Source organism: Periplaneta americana, chromosome 3, assembly GCF_040183065.1.
Source record: "Periplaneta americana isolate PAMFEO1 chromosome 3, P.americana_PAMFEO1_priV1, whole genome shotgun sequence".
NCBI lineage: Eukaryota > Metazoa > Arthropoda > Insecta > Blattodea > Blattidae > Periplaneta > Periplaneta americana.
The window spans coordinates 141134242-141158455 of NC_091119.1; the positions used below are offsets into that span (position 1 = coordinate 141134242).

At 35.5% G+C, this 24214-nt stretch overlaps 1 protein-coding gene across 3 annotated transcripts in view; it reads left to right on the forward strand.

Annotated features, from left to right (window-relative positions):
• LOC138696567 (uncharacterized) overlaps window positions 1–23790 on the forward strand; it is a 343837-nt gene extending 320047 nt beyond the window's left edge. For 2 of the 3 annotated variants that reach the window (XM_069821696.1, XM_069821694.1), the window contains exons 2-5: window positions 17850–18100; window positions 19569–19670; window positions 20238–20390; window positions 21587–23790. In XM_069821696.1, coding sequence (XP_069677797.1) covers window positions 17850–18100; window positions 19569–19670; window positions 20238–20390; window positions 21587–21856 — 776 coding nt within the window. In that variant the 3' untranslated portion in view covers window positions 21857–23790. Of the gene's footprint in view, window positions 1–15772; window positions 16231–17849; window positions 18101–19568; window positions 19671–20237; window positions 20391–21586 lie in introns of those variants that run through there. The other variant, XM_069821695.1, reaches the window with a different exon arrangement.
• The last annotated feature ends 424 nt before the right edge of the window (window positions 23791–24214 follow it).

Here is a 24214-nt window from a genome sequence, read left to right on the forward strand (position 1 = left end):
AGCAAAAAATGCAGTTCATTTATTGTGTGTGATCAATAAAAAAGGGTTATTTTAAATAGCAAAATTGATCATATGCTAGGCCTACCTGATTTCAATGCAGCTACCACTATATTATTTTTAAGTAATTTATTTATTTTATGACAATCACTTTCGTGTGTACTATGCTCATCGGGGCGCAACTATGCTATGTCGATTCTGCTACCTGATTTCTTCGGAGCGCAACTATGTCATGTCCATTCTGCTACCTGATTTCTTCGGGGCGCAACCATGCTATGCCTAGGCCTCCCAATTGACCGCGGGGCGCAACTATGCCATACCGTTTTCACCGCCACCTCAGATTATAGCGTCGTTGTTCCTGCAATAATATGTGCAAAATATAAAATTTTTCAGTAGGAAGAAAAACACATTTCGAGGGTTCAGAATGACAAGGTTCTATCTAGTTTACAATAATTTAATTTAATATAAAACAAGTGCATACTGCTAACCATAAATTACTTGAATAAATAAAGGCGATTGCAAATTCCGCGAATAATAGCCTACTTTAACCAAATTCAATAACTTATTTATTTATTGTTTTATTATAATGTGCTTTCAGGTATCACTAATTCGGCATTCAAGTAATGAATTGGTAAGTAGAGAGAGATGTGGAACAATTGAGAATTCCAAGCTACTATTCTGGAACTCCTATATGGAGAGACTGAGAATATGACAGGGAATCTGACGACATTCCATGTAGGGGAAGCGAACCCCGAACGTCATGAGTACAAAGCGATCACAATAAATCTCAGCGTAGTATTATAAGGATTGAAATGTGTTCTCTTATAATGGACATTCACGTTCTGGCTGTCTTTGTCCTGGAGAAAGGGCTGCATACCATAGTGATTAGAAAGTTGGGCAAGCATCAGATTCATTGTAGAAATGGTGACGCCGATAGAGAAAATTAAAGAATACGTCACCATGATGCAATGCAACGTTGCACAAAGATCCGCAAGTTAAGCGGTGTGATTGAGGCATCTACAAATAGTAGACGACAGTGAGAGTAATTATTCAAACACTAGACGGAGTGTGCAAATATTAAAATTCCAGATAAATAAACTGTAAAATATTCGTGTCAGAATTTCACTTTCAATTCTTTTCCAGTGATGGTATTATTGTTGTAGTTCACATGATGATGAATGACCACGCTAGCCGTTGAATCGAAGATTGTCGGGTTCAAAACCTGGCCAGGGCGTTGGAATTTAAAGAGCTGTAATATCCTTTTTAGACAGCCATTTCTGAAAGTATGTATTTTAATGCTAGGCAAGCACATTAAAAAATTGACTGTTATACGGTACTTTGCAAAAAATACTTTTAGCACTAGCGCGAAAAGTATTTTAACACTGACTTTCAACTGTTTGCGTCGATTGTCAATTCCTATCAGTTTCCACACGGTAGCAATCACAACCGATCAATAATTCGATTCAAACAAGTCCAGGTCTACTTTTAAAAATAACTGTTTTTTTTTTTTTTTTTGTTAAGAAACTTTAAACAAATTAAGTTAATTTTGTTGATAACCATATTTATTTATCTACTTATTTAATTTTTTTTATATTTATTTATGTCTATAACAGGGCAAAGCCCCAATTACAATAGACGGTGCAAATATTTGCTTAGACCATAAAATTGGAGATCACATGAAAAAAGAGATAAAACAGACGCAAATGCAAGATACAAGTGTAAATACAAATGAAAAATGAAAAAACCCGACAAATAGGTATTACCTAAATAAGAGAGACAGATATAGATACAAGTGAAAAATACAAAATAAAAATAAATGAAAAATATTGAGATATAGATATCATAACCTAAAGATGTAAAATGTAGTTGCATATGGCAAATTACAGAGTAGCAAATAGATAGCAATATTATTTAAATCAACTACCTTCAGTATACTAATAAGAAATAGTACCGTCACTGAAAAATAATTATTGAAAGTGAAATTCTGATACGAATATTTTACAGTTTATTTATCTGGAATTTTAATATTTGTAGATGCCTCAATCACACCGCTTAACTTGCGGATCTTTGTGCAACGTTGCATTGCATCATGGTGACGTATTCTTTAATTTTCTCTATCGGCGTCACCATTTCTACACAGAATCTGATGCTCGCCCAACTTTCTAATCACTATGGTATGCAGCCCTTTCTCCAGGATAAAGATAGCCAGAACGTGAACACATTTCAATCCTTATAATACCACATTGAGATTTATTGTGATCGCTTCGTACTCATGACGTTCGGGGTTCGCTCCCCCTACATGGAATGTCGCCAGATTTCCTGTCATATTCTCAGTCTCTCCATATAGGAGTTCCGGAATAGTAGCTTGGAATCCTCAATCGTTCCACATTCCTCTCTACTTACCAATTCATTACTTGAACGCCGAATTAGTGATATCTGAAAGCATCGTATAATAAAACAATGAATAAATAAGTTATTGAATTTAGTTAAAGTAACTATTATTCGCGGAATTTGCAATCGCCTTTATTTATTCAAGTAATTTATTGTTAGCACTATACACGTATTTTATTTTAAATTAAATTATTGTAAACTAGTTAGAACCTTGTCATTCTGAACCCTCGAAATGTGTTTTTTCTTCCTACTGAAAAAAAATATATATTTTGCACATAGGAGTTATTGCAGGAACAACGACGCTATAATCTGAGGCGGCGATGAAACTGTATTGCATTTTTATTTTATTTCATGTAAGAAATTCTGAAATCTAGATCCCATGTTTTACATATTTCATTGAATTTTTATGTGCTGAAGTGTTTGAAGTGTATGAAACAATTAAGTATTAAAATCACTACAAAAAATAGGAGAAACCAGGGGGGTTTCAACAGGAAACCTCTCAATCCTAGTCGAATACTGTACAACCGCCTGCTCATAATATGATACGGTTTCACTGCAATAATGAGGGAGAAAACAGCAGTGGATATATTGTCTCTATACCAGATCGGACGAACGGCTTCCTAAACAATGTTGAAGTATTACAATTATTTTATTTTGTTCACATGTTTTCTACACTCGCCTGTGATCTCGTTTCACAAACACCGCTATTCACAAACTGAATGGTAACAGCGTCTATGGAATGGGTGATAGTGAGATGGAATTTACAAAAAAAGACCGAGGATTCACCAGCGATTACCTGACTTTTTTTTTTTGCAGTTGGGGGGGAAACTAAGGGGAAAACCCAACCAGATAATCAGCCCAAGCGAAAATCGAACTCCGCATCCCGAATTAGCAGATAAACTCGTTACCACGTGGAATACGCCGATGACTATTATCTTTCTTGTTTCTCAACATTTATTAGAATAATATTTTTAAAAATTGAATGTAGGTTATTGAAGACAAACAGAAAAAAAAGAGACAGAGACTGAGAGTGTGTGTGTATGTGTGTCTTCTGTCCCTCTGAGAAAATAACAAATCACACACTTGCTATAGTACGTCTCATGCGAATTCCCCTTAGTGCTAATGACCAATCATATGACTCGCATTCTCTGTGTCAGAATCAAATACAATAATCCTCGTTTACAATAACAGTATGCACTTTTATATAATGCGTTCGTAGCTCGGCCGGGCAGTTATAACATAACCTAAATAATATAACTGTTAGAAAAGTTTTAATTAGGGATGATGAAATAAACAAGAAAACTTTTAATTAAGGATGATGAAATAAAAAATAAACATGAATAATTTTAAAAGGAACAATTACTGAAAGTACAATTTTCAAATTTGAGTGTTTTAGTGGTCCGGCCGAGCTATGAATGCACTGTAGCTTTCAGTAACAACGGTTTTAAGTCACATATACCACAAGCTAAACAATGACACTGTTATAAGAGAATTGTGTCTGTTAACTGTATATAATGTTTCTTTAGAGAAAACTACAAAGTTTCGATGTTTATCATTAAAAAGAACAGTATCATATCACATCATATTATAAACTTATTAACCTGCGTCATTAATAGTATGAATCACTTACTAAGCTTGTAGCAACATGCAGCTCCGGTAATACATTGTTATCCCATATATTTGATAACACACAAGAGGTGATCTCAACAAATAGGTGCTTAACTCAAGAATGTGAACAACGCGGCAAACAGAGTGCCGGAGAGTGTGATGTCACTGCCTGAAACCGCAATAGGAAGCTTGACACTTCTAATTATCAATGTGATGAGCGAAGTCCGAACGGACCAACTGCTATCTTCACAGAATATCGTCCAAAGATCAAAGCCGGAAATCAGCTGATTTTAGTAGCATTCCACCTGTGGACGGAAAGGATCCGAAGTTGTAAACAATCCCTCCCGCTGCGCTGCGTGGAACGGAAGGACGTGACTTCTTTCTCAAAGATACACGTACAGTACGGACATGATTGCATCAGGTGAAAAACAAGTTTCGTTCTAACTCTTCAGTCTAACATATGGTTGCTTACGATCCACTTCAAGAGTCAGTGAAAGATACCGAATAGGCATACTTAAAACAACATATGGAGTGGGAGCAGTGAGGAAATTAGCAAAAACGTCCAAGTGATTCCAAGGGATTTTGCCGAAAGGTAAAGAACTATTTAAAATCAAAATACATTATGTATACACTATACTTACTTAATTACAAATTGCTTTTAAGGAACTCAGAGTTTCATTGCCGCCCTCACATAAGCCTGCCATTGGTCCCTATCCTGTGCAAGATTAATCGGTCTTTATCATCATATCCCACTTCCCTCAAATCCATTTTAATATTATCCTCCCATCAACGTGTCGGCCTCCCCAAAGGTCTTTTCCCCTCCAGCCTCCCAACTAACACTCTATAAGCATTTCTGGATTCGCCCATACGTGCCACATGCCCTGCCCATCTCAAACTTCTGGATTTAATGTTCCTAATGATGTCAGGTGAAGAATACAAAGCGTGCAGTTCTACGTTGTGTAATTAGTAATTATATATACAGTATAAAACAAACGTGAACATGACATACATACATACATACATACATACATACATACATACATACATACATACATAACATGCATGCATACATGCATACATACATACATACATATATACAAAGATAACATCAGATTATCACATACCGGTAAGCCTATGTATTTACGTAGGTTATAATTTTATTACAAAACATTGCTCCGTGATATTCTATCAGAATTCTTGTATTTATTATTTTTAAGCGTATAGAAATAACTGAAAAATTGCGATAATTCTTTATTTAATGCTTCGTTTCGACTACGAATGTTATTAAAAAACAACGAAATAATGGGACATTGATAATAGAACGAAGAGAAATTAAAAGCACTCGGAATAAATAAGAGAAACGAGAGTAGCCCGAGAAGAACTATCTGCAACGTCTATTTCGTCAAAACTCCCTGCAATATCAGCTTCGTCCATCACAAATTCCATCACGATCTGGCAGGGGATCGAACCCGGATGCCTGGATGAAAGACCAGCGCGCTAGCACATGAAACCACAGTCGCACCGCCAGGAGGATAAAAAAATTAAAATTATGCAGGGAGTAAAATATCTAGATAAGAAAATTAGTGTACCTTTGTTCTATCATTGTAGTAAATAATTAATATCGGTAAACCAAAACCTTTGTGGACCCTGCAAATGTGAAGACTTTATTTCTCAAGTAAGGGCGTCTGAAATACAGGATTGCTTACTCCCTGTGACAGGATGATAGGCGAGGATGACTACAGTAGTTAGATTTTGACTTGGGCGAGACTGGAAATTTCTTTACTTAGGAGTCCTCCCATTCAATAATAAGATTTTCCTATACGTCATGAATCTATAATACGGTACCATCGCCTTTATTTTCTCTCGAAAGAGTCTATCTTAAGGCTTTTTATAACCTCAAAAACTCATCGCCGTTCACTGTCTCCCGCAAACGTCAGTTCAAAACTCTGGACTTACTTACTTACGGCTTTTAAGGAACCCGCAGGTTCATTGCTGCTCTCACATAAGCCCGCCATCGGTCCCTATCTTGAGCAAGACTAATCCAGTCTCTACCATCACATCCTACCTCCTTCAAATCCATTTTTATATTATCCTCCCATCTACATCTCGGCCTCCCCAAATATCTTTTTCCCTCCGATCTCCCTACTAACAATCTATATGCATTTCTGAATTCGCCTATATGTGCTACATGTCCTGTCCATCTCAAACGTCTGGATTTAATGTTCCTAATTATGTCAGGTGAAGAATAAAATGCATGCAGTTCTGCGTTGTGTAACTTTGTCCATTCTCCTGTAATGTCATCCCTCTTAGTCCCAAATATTTTCCTAAGCACCTTATTCTCAAACACCTTTAACCTCTGTTCCTCTGTCTGAGAGTCCAAGTTTCACAATCATAATAAAGAACCAGTAATATAATTGTTTTATAAATTCTAACTTTCAGCTTTTTTGAGAGCATGATAGATTATAAAAGCTTCTCAATCGAATAATAACAGACATTTCCCATGTTTATTCTCCGTTTAATTTCCTCTCATGTATCATTTATATTTGTTAATGTTGCTCCAGGGTATTTGAATTTGTCCACCTCTTCAAAGGATAAATTTCCAATTTTTATATTGCTATTTCGTACAAAACATAGTCATATACTTCGTGTTTTCTATCTCTTTACTTGCTTCAAGTAAAATTCTCGTATTTTGCCTAAAGGCTCGTTCACAATAAACCGGGAACGGAAGCGACAACGAGAACGAGAACAGAAATATTGTTAAAATAAATTTATTTAAATGTGAGGATTCACAATTAACTATTGTGAACGCTCACTTTTAAATAAATTTATTTTTACATTATTTCCGTTCTCGTTCTCGTTGTCGTTTCCATTCCCCGTTTATTGTGAACCAGCCTTAATAGTTTGTGGATTTTATCGTAACGTAGTCACGTCATCTGCATACACAAGGAGCTGATGTAACCAGTTCATCTCTGGACTACCAATACTAATAGCATACAAAATTTAAAAGTACGTAGATTTATTACCTCATTCTCGATATGGACAGACTTTCGAAAATGATTTTGGTAACGGAAACATGAACACCAAACTTGGGTGTATACGTTGGTAGGTGTCACCATTGGTTGTATAGCATATGTCTCATTGTTGATTTACAGATATCAGAGAGCAAATGGTTGGCCGTTGTCACTGGGAACAGTGTTACGTACTGTGACGTTCCGATTCTGAGTAATTTAGCGTTTTCTAAGTAGCATTAGCTAGCAGAGCAGAGTTCAGTGGAGGAGGGAATTTCTCATTACGTCAAAACTTGAGATACTAACAACATGAAGTCACGCACCATTTCCTTTGACATTCTGTTTGTGACAAAAAAATTATGTGCCCAAAACTGTGTTTTGTAAGAGGAGCTCACTGGCTCATGAAAGGGTGTGCCACGACTCTGTCTCATGAGCTATTCATGCATTTACATTCCGCATAAATCATGCAAGTTAGTGCATGCTTGAGTGTGTGTTCGCCAAGTAGCACTCGAGTTCACAATAAGATACAGATTTGAAAAACATTCATGGAATAACCAAGTAGTTTCATACTAATAGCTGGCAAGGGACTCCTACAAAATTAAGTCGAAAGCATTTGAAAATTAATCTTAATTGAATTGGAGCTTCAAAAGAAAGTTTAGTTACAAAAATAAAAAAATACTGCCATTACAAACAGCAAGACAGAAAAAAAAACTCCCGGAAGTAACTTAATTCCGAATTTCAGGCGCCTGTTTGTCAAACTGTTGGAACTGGCGTCCTTGACAGAGTTTTCTGCTATCTTTAATCTTTTGTGATCAACTAAATACAGACCTCATTTACCCTATTAAAGTACTATTAGCAGCTAGAACGACGTACTGTCGCGTTCGTAACTCAAGCGCTGGCGCAATAGTTTTCCGTCTAGACGGTCCGAATTCGATCCTTAGCCAGGTCGTGATAGAATATTTGGAAAAAGCAGACGTTGCAAATAATTTTTCTCGTGGTAATTCTTTTCCCCCCTGTTATTCCACCAATACTCTCCACTTCCCTCTCATTTCATCTATCACTGTATCTCCTTTTTAATGTGACAACGTTTAGAGTATGTGTTTACATTCAGCTTTTGGTATGCCTATGGTTTGCGTTCTTTATTTTTTATTATTTTTTTTACTTGGTTATTTAACGACGCTGTATCAACTACGAGGTTATTTAGCGTCGATGGAATTGGTGATAGCGATATGATATTTTGGCGAGATGAGGCCGAGGATTCGCCATTTATTACCTAACATTTGCCTTACGGTTGGGGAAAACCTCGGAAAAAACCCAACCAGGTAATCAGCCCAAGCGGGAATCGAACCCGCGCCCGAGCGCAACTCCGGATCGGCATTTTTGTTTTAAGAATTTCAGATAAGGGCACAAATAGCCATAGTAACTAACGCGCTCTTTTTAAACCCCATTAACTAACTAAAGGCCCATTCACAATGAAAATTAAACATAACCGTAACATAAACACAGAAGTTTGCGCCCAGGTTACCAAATGGGATCATTCACAATGATTCACATAAACATTGCCGTTAGACGTTAACATGAAAGTTTGCAAACTCCAAACTTTCATGCTTATGTTTCAGTGATTTGCAAACAGTACACAATCGTGGAGCTCTGAAGTACACGACAGAATATGAGGAAATGGCGTCGTTTTAATGTTTCCATGGTTACCAAGTATCTTTATGGTTATGTTTATGTTCCCATCGTGAATGTTCTTGACTTTATCGTAACGTTTACATTTTTAAGCTAACGCTTACGTTATGTTTAATTTTCATTGTGAATGAGCCTTAACTCATCTATCATCTGCAATAGTTAAAAATAGGTTGGAGTAAAGTCTTGGACTTGGAATAGGAAGGACTTGGGGCTCAGGGTCCTGGGGCTTATCAGGTACTCGTCTGGGGATAGGACTGGCTCTGTCAGGACTAAGGCAGGACGGTCCAATGTTAGCATCGGATTCTCGAATCCCACCCGAGCCACCTGGCGGACTTGTATCATCATCACACAGACCTACAGAGTGGAAGTAATATAACTGTGCAGATTTTAACAGTTTATTTCTTGGATAGAATACAACAAAACATTATAATAGTCTAGAATATTAGTCCCAGATGAATACTTTTCTTAGAAGAAGAAATAATCCCCTAAATGTTGACACTGTTCTACTCGATACGTAGGTCTACAATCCACTCTATTCTGATTTTTACTCTTACTCTTACTCCAATCTCAGAAACTATACTGCATGATTCACAAAATGGATTTAGAAAAGGGCGTTCCTGCAATGACTGTATCTTCACGATAACACAACTTATGGAGAAATGACGAGAATATAACCTACCAACTCTAATAGCTTTTATAGATTATGTAAAAGCTCTTGATAAAGTTAAAAGAAATTTGCTATGGGAAATCATGATTAAAAACGGTTTTCCTCAACATCTTATAAGAGTAATACAAAGTATGTATACAAATACAAAGTTTAAATTGGAAAAATCCATAGAAGAGGATAATTTAGTAGAGATTAATTTAGGAGTACGACAGGGGTTTCCATTATCGCCTATCCTATTTAATATATATATTAATGACGCAGTTGTACGATGGCAGACTATGCTTAAAACACATTTTAAAATAAAAGGGAGAAACACTGATACACTGTTGTTTGCTGACGACCAGATCTTAATTGCAGATTCGGAAGATAATTTACAAAGAGCCATACATGAATTAAATAATATTACAAGTGAATATAATCTTAAAATCTCATATGAAAAAACGAAAATAATGGCTCTTAAAGGAAGAGATCTGTTAAGAGCAAAAATTTGCATAAATAATAAGCCCATCCAACAACAAAGTTAGTTTAATTATCTTGGTTACATTGTGTCATATACCGGCAATAGAGACGTGCAATCGGACAAGAAATGCCGTGGATGAACCAAATTAAATATTTAGGGATCATTATGGACTCTCATCTCACCTTCCGAGATCACATCCAATCCCTTCTTCGTAAGGCCAACGGGCTGATATACACTATCCCATTCTGGCGGCCTTAACTCCCGACAACCTGGGGGTAGGACTTACCATATATGAGGCCCTCATTCGCTCTGTCATTACCTATGCCGCACCCGCATGGGGATTTGTCCCATCTCCGTAAACTCCAAGTTATCCAAAACCAGGTGATTCGACTCATTACCCATCTCCCCCGAGTCGCCTCGAGAAGAAAGTTCCATGATGAACTAGAGTTGCCAACCATAGACGAGTTCATTGCTCGACTGGCTAGGAACCTGTATCCGGAAGCTCGTGCTAACCCCAACCCGCTCATATCTGGCCTCGGCCAGTATGATCCTAGGTTACGGCGTAGGCACCAGACAGGTCCATTAGCTATACTCTTGAGACAGGACAGGGAGGCTGGCGTTACTCCCAGGTTTTGGTAGCCACGACTCGACTCCCTGAGACTCCTTGGATAGTGCAACCGCTTTAAAATGACCTTGTCTTAACTGGGCTAAACAAAATCCCTCCCTAACAATATCTAAATTTGTTGATCAATGGAACTATCATAGAGCCAATGGGCTAGTATATATCCATCGATTCATAGAGTCATTCTACCTAAGAGCCAACTGGCTAGTCTCTGAAATTGAGACAGCTCATCCTGCCTAAGGTTTTTCCGTGGTTTTCCTAAGGCGCTAAGACAAATGTCGGGATGAGCCCTAAAAGAAATGGGCCACGGACCTGCACTCATATCCCCATGAATCTCCCTAATTACTCTAAATTAATTAATAATTACATCTCTCCCCTCTCTTCGTAATTGAGTCACCATAAAGCCAAATTGCTGGTCTCTAAATTGAAACGATTCAACAAGGCTCATGACAACAATCACCTCCTACATAATAGCCAAATTGGCTAGTCTCTTATATGAGACAACTCATCCTGCCTAAGGTATTCCTTGGTTTTCCTAAGGCGTAAGACAAATGTCGGGATGAGTCCTATAAGAAATGGGCACGGACCTATATGCCCTTCCCCATATATATATTCCCCTTTTCTTGTAAACGACGTATGCTCTAGTTCAGAACCTATAAATTGTCTATTAAATGTACGAGGTCACTCAATTAGTCGCAATTTGAAAGGACAGGGACCTCTCAAATTGCAGATTTAGATTTCACGGCGCTTCTTCCGACGGCCTTCACGCCATCCTAATGGCAAACACCAGCCATCTCCTCCTCGCCCCGTCCCGTGATCACTTGATCAAATCTCCGTCCCCCTCGCGTATGTGGTACCTAAGAGGTTACGTCCAATTTCGGCTTCCCCTTCAAAATTTTCTAGAGTTCCTTCAGTGGAGCAGCGTAACCCGGAGTGAGACTAGTGGCCAACAGGCTTGGAGCTCACATATTTAGTTTTGTACAGCCCCCAACCCCTTGCAAGGACGCGTTTTGCGTACCATTTAAATCTGTCCTCCCAATTCTCTTTCGATTTTCGATTTTCGACTATTTCCTTAATCCAACTGCTCGGAAGATGACCACAACATAGCGGTCGAAACGTCAGCCACCAACACCAAGACAACGCGGTAGAAGTCTCGAAGTTTATCCACAGACCATAAAATTATTAGGTTTTATCTCAATTTTAATCTTCTTAATCTTTAGATGATGGTAACTATTTACTAGTTATTCATTTAATAATAATATTGTAGAAAAACTGACTCAATATTAGGTGCTAACGAATTGTTAAACGTCAGGAATTGACATATCTTAAGGGCTTAGGTACAGGTTACTGCAGTAAAATTTTTGGAAATACTAAACATTTTTTCCTCCATTACTGTATCTTATACAATAATGGAAATTGGTAAGTGTAAAACACTGTCCTTCTTATATATGAAAAAATATTTTTATGATTAAAAAAAATTTATATATATTTTTTCAAAATTAAAAATGGTGGCAGTTCACTGTGCAGTGATGAAGCGTTTCCCCTCATAACTCACAAACTTGTTAACTTTTTTCATGTTCTCTTTCTCTTATTTTATTGTTGAAACACATGATTACAATATCATGCTCTTTCAACTACATTACTTAAAAGATCATATTTTTTTTATTTTGTGTGGGAAGAAAATACTGATATTTGACCATTTTTAAATGAGTTTATTTTTATCAGATAATCTATCAAAGGTAGAGAAGTGATTTTGCATCATATTGTAGATATGACATGCATAAATACACACAACAAATTTCATCACAGAATGTTGGATAGTTTTTGAGTTATGTGGGAAACGCTTCATCACTGCACATTGACTGAATTTTGAAAAAAAAAAATGTAAATAATTTTTTTTAAATCGTAAAAATATTTTTTTCATATAGCAGAAGGACAGTGTTTTCCACATACTAATTTTCATTAGTGTACAAGATACAGTAATGGAGGAAAAAAAAATGTTGCATATTTTTCAAAATTTTACTGCTATAAGCTGTACCTGACCCCTTAAATCATAGTCAGGAGAGAAAGATTAGATTAATAAATGTAAGGAAGACTTTATACCAAAAAAATAAATCCCTAAACTTCATCATGAAAAACCCCATAGCACCCAATTTAAAAACATTACCCAAAACACATAAAAAAGAAATGACAATGAGACCAATAGTGAATTGCAGAGAAGCCCCAAATTACAAAGTTAATAAATACTTATACAAGTTCTTAAGTAATAACATCATTCAAGACAACCAATATACCATCACCAACACAAAACAAATAATAAAAAAACTCCAAAAACTCAAAACCACGAGCAATACCAAAATACTTTCACTAGATGTCACAAATTGATATACCAATATACCAATAGATGAAACCATTAATATTATTATTATTCAAAAACTGAATGAAGCCCAATTAGATAACAATATAATTCAACAAATCATCCAATTACTAAAAACATCACTAAAACAAAATTACTTTAAATTTGATAATAAAATATACATTCAATCAACTGGATTAGCCATGGGTGACCCCTTATCTGGATACGTGGCTAACATATTCCTACAAGACCTCGAAAACAAACATATAAATAATCTAAACAATAAGTTCAATTTCAGCACATACGCAAGATATGTTGACGATACAATAATAATATACGAAAACACCCAAAACACAGATAGTCAAATACTAGATGAATTTAACAAATGGCACCAAAACATAAAATTCACACTAGAACAAAGCAATAACAACAGCCTTAACTTTCTAGATTTAAATATAACTATAGCAGCCCCAACAATTACATTTAACATATACAGGAAGAAAACAACAACCACACATGCTATAAAAAAACATTCAACACACCCAACCACACATAAAATTAGCAAATTCCGTTTCCTCATTGATAGATTACTCACAACACCGCTAAATAAAGATAATTACAATAAAGAACTTAATTATATAAAGCAAATAGCCTCTGAAAATGGATACGAAAACCAACTAATTAACAACTTAATACAAAAGAGAAAAACAAAATTACATAAAAAAGAATTCACAACATTACAATCCGAGAAAACACAAAACAAAAAACAATGGCATAGTCTAACATATTACGGCAAGATTTCAAACAAACTTAGTAACTTTTTTAAAAAACAAAATATTAACATAGCTCATCGTACCAACAACAAACTAAACAACATAATTCCTAATAACACCAACAATAATGAACCCCTCCTAAACAGCGGTATATACCAGCTAAACTGCAAAAATTGCACCAAAACATATATAGGACAGACTCGGCGTAACTTCAAAATAAGATTTCGTGAACACACCTCTCACTTCGTTTATAATAGAAACAGATCTAAATTCGCTCAACACCTCATAGATGAAAACCACGAACTCGCAAATATTAACGACACTGAAAATACTAAAAATCACAAATGACCCCACAATAGAAACAGCTGAACAATTTCATATCATAAAAGAACACAACTCAGGAAAACCCCTACTAAATGAACAAATAGCTAACATAAATAATCCACTTTTCAATTTATTCAAATTATTCCCGCCTAAACAATCGCACACACAGCTCTCACCGATTCCCCCTCCACTTACGGTAACAGACAATACAACTTAAATATACTGTGAGCAAGCCCACCGCTTTAGTGTCAGCCTAGCATCAAGCACGAGCAGACCAACACGCGGTAAAACTGTAAGTTACTTCTCTTACATAACAGGCATCACCCCTAGCAGTTAACCAAAACCAACATTTCCAAATTAACAATTTCAAATATTCTCAATTCCAAATTCATAAATTAATACTTAATCATTGTTACAGACACGCCAGGCGATACTAAATCCATGGACTTGACAACCTTCAATTTGTTTTAACAATACATCTATGGGTACAAATTACAGCAATACCATTAACTATTATAGAAGTGCCACAACATCACCTTCAGCAAACATAGCCATGTCGATACCACGTCTAGCTCAACGCTAATAAACAAGATCACAACAACTGCCTCATTCAACTTCACATCGGCAAACACCGCACAACAAGTGATCACCAACTTCATATATTTAAAGTGATGTACAAACTATGTGTTTTTAAACAGTTTAAATAGTGTTTTTAAATAGTGTTTTAAACATTGACTGAAACATTTAATTTTTAATTTTATTTTGATAGTATGTTGTACCAACAAATAGTATATAAGAGCTAGGTAATTATTTATTCAATCATGGCAACACTTCATCGATATAGTACAGTACGCACAAAAACACTGATTATTTAAGTTTACGACACATGCACCTAGAGGCTTGGTTAACAATTAGCATTATATACATACATCTGAAGATGGTACATAAGTACCGAAAACGTTAATGAAAATATGATTTATTAGTTTCTCCATTTAATTGTATGATAAGCAAAGGCGGAACACACACACATAATTATAGTCAAATTGTGATAGCTTATCGGTATACCTTCAATATGAAATTCGTAAGGAAGTCAGCTACCTAATGGGGTTTGAAATATCTCGTGCTCTAAAGCCTTTAATAGAATAAAATTTCTCAAAAGAGTAACGATTAAGAAAGTTTAAATAACTTGTCCATAAGAAGTTTTTAATTTTGAAAAACTACGAATTTCTCGGCCAAGTATCGAGAGAAGAAAGTACAAAATTCCTGATTACATTCAAGAGGAAGTTTTAAAAAAAAAAAAGCAGCAAGAAAAATCGTATATTATTCACTGGCTCTTGATGACAGCAGTGTCATTACTGATACAGCAAATCTTGAGATTTTTATCCGCGGGATTGATCAAGATATTAGTACTTAGTGCAGGAACCACCACTGGTTGTAGTTTTCATGCCAAGTACGTCTCCTCCGTCTCCTTACTTCATAGGCTGTCTGTCGCATGTAATCACTGCAGCTCAAATTTTGGTCACCGCTGTTCTATACCATCCGAACATTTCGCTTCGGCTAACAATGTATGCTAACAAATAGTAAACAATAAAATATAGCATCGCTATACTTTTAAACTATATCAGGGTGAGAAATGAGTAAGGAATCGTAAAATATGCAATGTAATAGAATTTCACAACCCCGGGCAGAATATTACACATGCTTACTTCACATCCGCAATAATGATGCAACTTAATGGACACCTTATACTGACTGTACAAGTAATGTTCCGATTACTTAATTTCGCTTTACAGTAATCTGACTGTCTGCTCAGGGGACGAAGATAAGGTGCTCAACGTCACGAGTATCCTCATGAATGAAAATTTAGAAGAAAAAAAATGCTGAAATAGTGAATGAGATGTCGCTATAGTAACACAGCAGAAGGCGGAGGAGAGTGAAAGTCCCGTTGGTGGGGGGAGAGAAGGAAACTAACACCGATTCCGCGAGAACGCTCGATAATGACGTAGTTTCAAGTCACTCTTGTTTATCATAATGTCCCAAGAGGAAAACTATTTCAGCCTTTACACGTAGAAGAGGGGAATCCTACGCCACACCCCCTTACAAGCAATCTTTTGACACTGTAGTTGTGGCGGGTTTCTCATTTATCCCCACTGCTCGTCTCTTCCATGTGTTATGTTAATATAAGGCGGCAACGAATACCGACTCGAGACAAAATCATTCTGCAACAGGGCTCGAAAGCATCCTTCTACCTGACTCGGGTACCCACGTGCTTCAGTCAGAACGACCTTGCGGAGACAGGATTACATAAAAAGCACCATGAAGCATCTACTTGCAGGTAATTGCTCCGGTGACAGTGCTGTGCGTGACTAGTGTGTTGGAAAGTGCGTACGGTGCGTTGGTGTGTTCTCTAGTGCCTCATTAAAACGTTTTTTTTGGGGGGGGGGAGAATTAGCTTTCTCTCTTCTAAGTGTCGACGTTATTTTGTTACTAATGTCGAATACAAGGAATGTCGTCTTCAACTAGAAGTTTTTGTTCAGTTACATTGACTGACGTTCAATTGTTTCGATATATACAGTATTTATAGTTATAAATATTTTGTTTAATATTTATGTTTACGTATTTAATTTAACTGAAGACATGTAGTATCACTGTATGTCATTTAAGTGTTTTGGTGTATATTATACAGCGAGGTTGAGGTTAAGTCACTATAAGCACATTTAAATCGTTTCGATTGTTTTTATATCGCTTAAACATTTAACTATTTTAATAATATATTATAAAATCATAATATTCTGCACTTCTTACACCACCCTACTAGTATTGATTTTGATATTAACCCTTTATAAAAAAACTTTGATTGTCGATATGTTTTGTTGTCATATTCACGTAATTGTGGCAACTGTTACCTCTGTTGATGTTCATTTGTTTACGAAATGAAAAGCGTTTGATTCAAAGTTTTTCCATTAGAATGCGCCAGGATTTCTTCTACATTTTGACTTACTAAACTTGTTTATAAATTTAAATACAGTATATTATTTAAATTTCGATCACTTGTGAATCATAACACTGTTTATATAATTGTAAACTAATTTTTCGTAACTCTAACATCATTTATATGACCTGAGATATTCAACGTATAGATTTTAAACTGGGAATTAACTGGTGTACAGGTTTAGAAAAGTGTAACATTTTCTCCTCAGATAAAATGGGCCAATTAATATACAGTAAATATAAGAAAACAAACTCGCCTGTACAGTTTACAGTTTTTACAGTAAAATATTAAATTATTATTTATGAACAGAAAATATTCAAATTAAATTAATGATATATAACCTCACACTACAAATATATATGTTGTAATTTAAGTGGACGTGGATTTGTTAATTGAGATGTCGATATTACGCCTTAGACAGATGATCGTAATAATAGTATATCTATTTTTCTTTTGTTGATACCACTGTTGAATACTAAGCTTTAGCGTCAAATCGAGGGATCTATGTAATTATTTGTAACATAAAACGTCCATTTGACTTATTCCATGGACTTGGTTTCCTGAGGAAAACGGCAAACTTCTCCGTTAACAAAATTGTAAACTATGGATTAATTATTTGGGCTCACAGCAGATAACACGGCAATTTTTCGATAAGTCTTTTGTGTCAAACATTTCATTTGCATTAGCCGCAAATTTAGGTAGACGAAGTTGAAATTACAGGTTACAGACGCGGAATATTATACTGAATAATATAATATTGTACGAAGTTTAATAAACATTCCTTAAACACGAAAAGGCCAGAAGACGTAGTGATGAGTAGGGATTCCATAATGGGTTTGAGAATCAGTTTTGTACACTGACATAGAGTGATAAATTTCAAAATAAGACCAAGTGTACTGAGAAATGTGAGTGCAGAGGAAACGGAAGTGAGATGTGGTTGACCGGTGGATTCTTGCTTGCAGCTGTTTTGTTCGCGGTACTACTCTCAGTGCTCACGGCGCCCTCTTTCGGAGTGCCGGTGCGGATCCACAAGCGGGGAGCATGGCATCACCCTTGCGGCCAGTTTACCAAGACTGAGTCACATGGTGGCAAGCCCGGCGACCCGGCGCGCCACGAGATCACCAAGCTCATACGTGCCGTCAAAACTCAGATCAACATCTCTAACAGATACTTCAAGAAGGAGGAAAAGACTATCAGCAACCTCTACCATCAGGTCAGTTCATGTCTGCGATGTTATTCCCTCTCTCTCTTCCGTAACTTTATTGTTCTATGGCCGTGAATGTTGTAGAGTTATTTTAAATTCAAAGTCAAGCAGGTACGCGTAAAAAAGTCATGAAAGTGTACTTATGTGATCATTTTCTTTTCATATCAGTAGAAGTAAATTCATTCTGTCTTCATTTGATATCGACTACCATTTCTTATAACTTCTGAAATACAAGACTTTCTTTGTGGGTCCATATTCAGCGGCTTCGGGTTCCAATTCCTACACGAAATTTTTGTCTTACTTTCATTTTATTGGAGACACCAAAACATCGAGACCAGCATCTCACGAATGAAAAACAAGTAGTTTATCGTTAAATATCAATAAACACAGTCTGCTTCAGACGCAGAAAAATGTTCTAATAGTGGTGAATAAAGTGGTTTTAGATGGCGAGAAAGTATTTAAAAACAAACTGTAAGACGCTAATATAATTTTCAAACATAATTTTCATGTGTACGATAAGCTATCTAAAACATTGATGACGTATCGGAATCGATAGTGAATATTACTCATCGCGAATTTTTTTATAATAATGAAACTGTAGAATTAATACGATTTGTTGTTGTAAATTCTAAATTAATTCTATAAAAATTCCTGTACAGATACCTTAAAATAGTAGACTATGTATTAAATAATGTATCAATGATATTTCCCCCATTTTGCAATACCATAGACATCTGATTTAAACTCCTGCGCAGAAAGTCTAACCTGACCGATGTCATAAATTGCGACATGCTCACTGTTAGGATGATTAAGCGCTGATAAGCTGATTGTCGTTCACGCCTCTCCATGGATAGGCTACATTTCCTTTAGGTTTCACCGCATTATCTTTGCTTACAACTGCGATATAAACATTTCTGTGTCAATAAACTTTAACATCTAAACAATGTATGAATTGCGGAACTCTTCGTTATCGAAAATTGTTCTGTTTTTCCTTGTTTTATGTAAAACTACTGTTAATTTTTTGTTAATGTAATACGTCCAAGTTTTACTTCCCAAAAATCAATAAAAATCCCTCTTTCCAGACCGACAAGGTGATATTTCGAGATCGTACATTTTGCATCATTTTCTTACTCCCTAAAACATACTAAGAGCTGTGAATATAATAGCACAGTTTAGTATATACAGTCGCGAAGCTCAATACGTAGTAAATATGCAAACGTTAGATAGTTGCTCACTACTAGGATCGCTAATATCGCCTCATTACAGGCAATGCAAAATAGTACCGTCACAATCTATTGTTTCTAGCACCCTCCAAACTCAAGCTTCGTGACTGTATATAGTAGACTGTGATAATAGTGTAGCCTATTCATCAAATAAAGTCACTTTCTCCTTTTAGGAAGTAGTAATAGTGGTGGTTATTGCAAACAGAGATTCGTGTTATAACAAAATTAAACCATAATGTTTCTTTCTTCCACAGGTACAAAATGAACTTCGGGAAATAAATTACCAATATGACTGGTTGCCACAAAAACAACTCCTGTGGTACAAGAACGTCCGCTGCCTTGATAAACAAACTAGAGTAAGTATATTTTATATGCTACTAGTACTCCTGATCACATATAACAGATTGATCTGTCTAATGTGCTTTAAAAAGGCAACCACTTTTACCAATTTCATTATGCTGTCATCTAGCGACTACATAAGAAGTCGCGTTATAATTCTTATGGAATTGCGTGGAGCAACCATACTTCCATCTAGTGGTCGTTACTAAAAATGCCTTTTCGACGGTGGAGGCTCTAATGGTTGTTTTCATTTTATGTTGCCCCTTCATAACATAGGAATGGCCTTTCCGATATATGTGATCAGGGCTAGAACATTAAATCACAGAAAATATGACGTTAGGAAAAACAGCTTAAAGATTTTCATTTGCCTACAATTTAAGTATTTGAGTTTTCCTTACTTACTGATGTATTCACAGCTAATGTTTTCAAGTACTTAAGATTTTTTATTATAAAAGTCCGTTAATTAATACCAATATTTTCCTCAAGACGAAGAGAAAATGAATAGGTCTAATTTGAACAACAGAAGAATGTATATTGTCCCAAAATACACACATAACTAACAAATATGTTTTGTTTCATTGCAGCTGCAGAAAGTACTTCAACTGTTCCACAGTTCCTTACAGAACTACTCGGTTACGTTCGCGGAACTGAAGAAACACAGTCCTGCGGAATATCCAATAACAGATCTGGGGAAGAGACGGGATGTCATCGAGGGAATTACACAGCACCACAATCAGGTAGGCCTACTTTCACGGACACTTATAACATTTATGGTCGGGGAAGCACTTGAATCTGTGTAATGTTACGTTTCACTTTTTTCGGTATTTTAAATAATCGAAATATATTTGCATAAAGTAGATAAAACAAAGATTCTGAAAACTCCTATTTAGATTATTGATAAATGAAAAACTAGCTAAAAACAATAAAAATTGCAGGAATCATATTTTAAAATTTAAGGTGTAAATTTTGGTTTGGTTTTTTCCGCGAAGTTTCTTGCTTTTAATATAATTTTAATTAAATTCGTTTAGAAAACAGACCTTTATATGCAATTAATAAGCGTTCGAAATTCAATACTTACTTGGTTTGAATCGTAATAATAATATTAAATGATTCATTTTGTATATAGTACACTTGAGAAAGAAATAACCAACAGCAAAAGTATGTCCGACATAACAATTCTAAAAATACTGAGATCCAATACAAATAACGTTAACCGGGTTTATACATAATATAAAGTATATATTATATACGACATAAATATAAATACATATTAAAATAATTGTAAATTACTCTTCAATGAAATTTCATAGTTCAGGCTGCTGATACTATTTAATGATTCCACGAGATTTAATTAATTCATACGGTATTCTATCTTAGCAGCCTCGTAATGGATTAGTAAGAAATTATTGATCGATGGCATGAGAATGTATCGATACATTTTTATTTAACATTTTTCTTCACCTCAAGCTCGGATGTCCAACGTAGACAACTCTGTTTACTATTCAACTGGTCTAGTTGCGGGAATGTAAAGAAACTGAGAATCTAAAAAATTATAGACATTTAAAATATATTATTTAAAATTAAACTCCAACAGAAATTTTTTACAGATGATGTATTATATCTCTATCGGTGACTGACCGTTGAGTTTCAAGTGGTTTGTCTTCATTGTGGGCGTCAGAATACTAAAAATTAAAATAAAAGTAATCTGATCATCTTCATTCCAATGCCTTAGTGTAAGCTGTGAGTTTAGACATACTTTTAGTACAATCTTTTGCTATCTCTCTTCCGCTCTCAGTAAATTGTGACGTTACAAAGAGACAAAAATATAACACAAGATCAGTACCTCTCATGTTTTTTAGAGCTTTGAGATCAAAATATGTCAAAAAAAGAAACCATGGCAATGTTCTAAATGTTTATATTTTTTTCTTTTCAGATCTTGTGCGAAGTTGAATTTATGCACGAGATCCTGAACATCGAGATTCCTGAACGTGTGGCTGACGACCTCCTCTTCAAGAAGAAAGATAAGTGGTCCTCCGATCCGGACGTCACTGCTTCAAAAATCCAGGACTGGGGTGTCATCTCGCAGTACAAGACCTTTCTCAAGGAATGGTCTTCAATCATAATGAAAGTGAACAAGAACTCTGCGACGTGCAAGAACAGTGAAAACTCCAGCAATAAGAGAAGGAAGAAGCCAAAACACTGACGAATACCTCGACCCGGATTTTAAATTCTTCATGTCAGCTCAAATAATTTTCAATTGTCTGCACGTAGTTCGGAGAAAAGGCCAACTGTCCGAGGAGGCGACAAAGACGTCGAATAATATAAACAATGTCTCACACTCGGTGCCAAGAGCCTGGTTGTGCTAATAGATTTATAGGCACATCATTCGTCCTGTGTGCTTGGAATAGAGGTCTCGAAGGCGCACAACTCTTTTCCTATTGTGATGTCTGCTTAGTATTCATCTCGAATTCCGATCTGATATTTCAAGAAATCTCTTAGTTGTATCCTCGGACCGCTGGACCCAAACGTACCGACAATTGATGATGAAGTGGTTCTGTGTATACTGTGTATACGTTGACATATCAATTGCGTCCGATTTATGGAACTCAGTATTGATGAATAGTTTTAAAAATCACTCTGATGTGTTTATCATGTACGAAAGTTTTTATTTTTAAATTATGTTTTATTTAACGACGCCCGCAACTGCAGAGGTTAAATCAGCGTCGCCCGTGTGCCAGAATTTTGTCATGCAGGAGTTCTTTTACATGCCAGTAAATCTACTGACATGAGACTGTCGCATTTAAACACACTTAAATGCCATCGACCTCGGCCGGATGAAGAAAGTTTTTATTGTAAGGTAATTTATACACTTATTTAATATGACGTGTCCAAAATTGGATCTATTGGAAAGATCTGAGATGTAATATAAATGTGTTATTTAAGAATAATTTATATTCGAATGACGAGAGCGATGTCTCTTTGTGTTACTGAGCGTGCTTTAAGTTATTCTAGATCTGAAGTGTTAATATTGAATGTGGATTGATCTCAGAGAACATAATAGCCCTTTTTTCTGTAAATATAATAATACGCTTATATTTTGCCATATACGCTCGTTATAGTTCCTATATTTATTAAGCGTTATGTGATTACTGTATTAGAGAGGACGTAGTGATGTTTGTAGTTACGGGGAGTTAGTCGTTAACAGTGCCAAAAATTGCAAATGTTTCTTTTTATTTGCTTATATTGAAGAGCATTCTTCCCTGAACAACTTTATATATAATTTATACATATTCCAAAAATATTGGTATTCAATAAATGCTTATTTAAATCGTTGAATTATGACCAATAATAGTATACATTTAACTGTAAACGCTTTTTATCGAAAGCTGCATTTTCTAAGTTATTAGTACACTTTGTATAAAAACCATTTGATCTAGACTTATAAAATGTTCAGGCTATCTTACAAAATGTATAATAATGCTAGCCCACTGTTTAACATATTCTCACCTACCTTTCATTATATGCGACAAAAATATTTTTAATTATAAACAAATTCAAAAATGCCCCAAGATCGTAATATTTAAACGAACCCTACTCTTTCTGGCAAGAGCGCGGTCTACTATTTTTTTGTTTTATGTGATTAAAAATCTTTGAAATCTGAAATGTAGGAAAAGAGAAAGTTGTACCAAAACTATGTGACTGAACTCGTAATTATTAATGAAAATATAATTGTTATTAATTTTTTCTAAGAAGTAAAGCAATGTATCAGATTTTCCAGTGCATACTTAAAGAGTAGAAAGAAGATATGATAATCAGAAAAAACGTAGTTCTGAATACTACAGCTGTGAGAAATTTAAATGTAGTTATATTTTCACAAATTTGGCATGACTTTACAACCACCTCCCCTTAAGAGAAAACTAAGCGCAAAGTATTTGCATCAAAAATAAATCACTTCGTCCTCTCTCAAGTTCAAGCCACATATTTTCTCAAAGATTTCAAACTTAACATGTAATATATCTGAAACTTTAAAAATGTTGTATATCCGAATCTTCAAATGTGACAGAGTATTTAATATTGTTTTAATGTTGATAAATGTATAATGTGTGGCTTGTACACAACTAAACATGGTAGTTTAAATACGAGTATATTTAAATTGTATAGAATATAAAACCAACGAGGGCCTTAATTCCCCTCTTTTACGGAGAAGAATAAAATTGTTCTTAGATTGTATAGTAATTTCGAGCCAGTTCTATCATATGAAAACCAGTGCCATTCCTACGATAACTTGCGTCCTAGACGAAAACTTCTTAATGAAATGGAGAAAATCCGTTTAGGTGCGATTCATAGACATTTCGCTAGCCCGTGCTATGAGCGTGCTAAACTAGTCCCGGCTATCGACTGGTTACTTGTACGGGATTCATATCATATCGCTAACACTGGTTTATGAATACGAAAAACTTTAATTCGCTGATCATCCACTTGAAGCCCGCGCTAAGAATGTCTATGAATATAGCCCTTAGTGTTTAAATATGTTGTGTGTGTGTTAAATTATTTAATATTT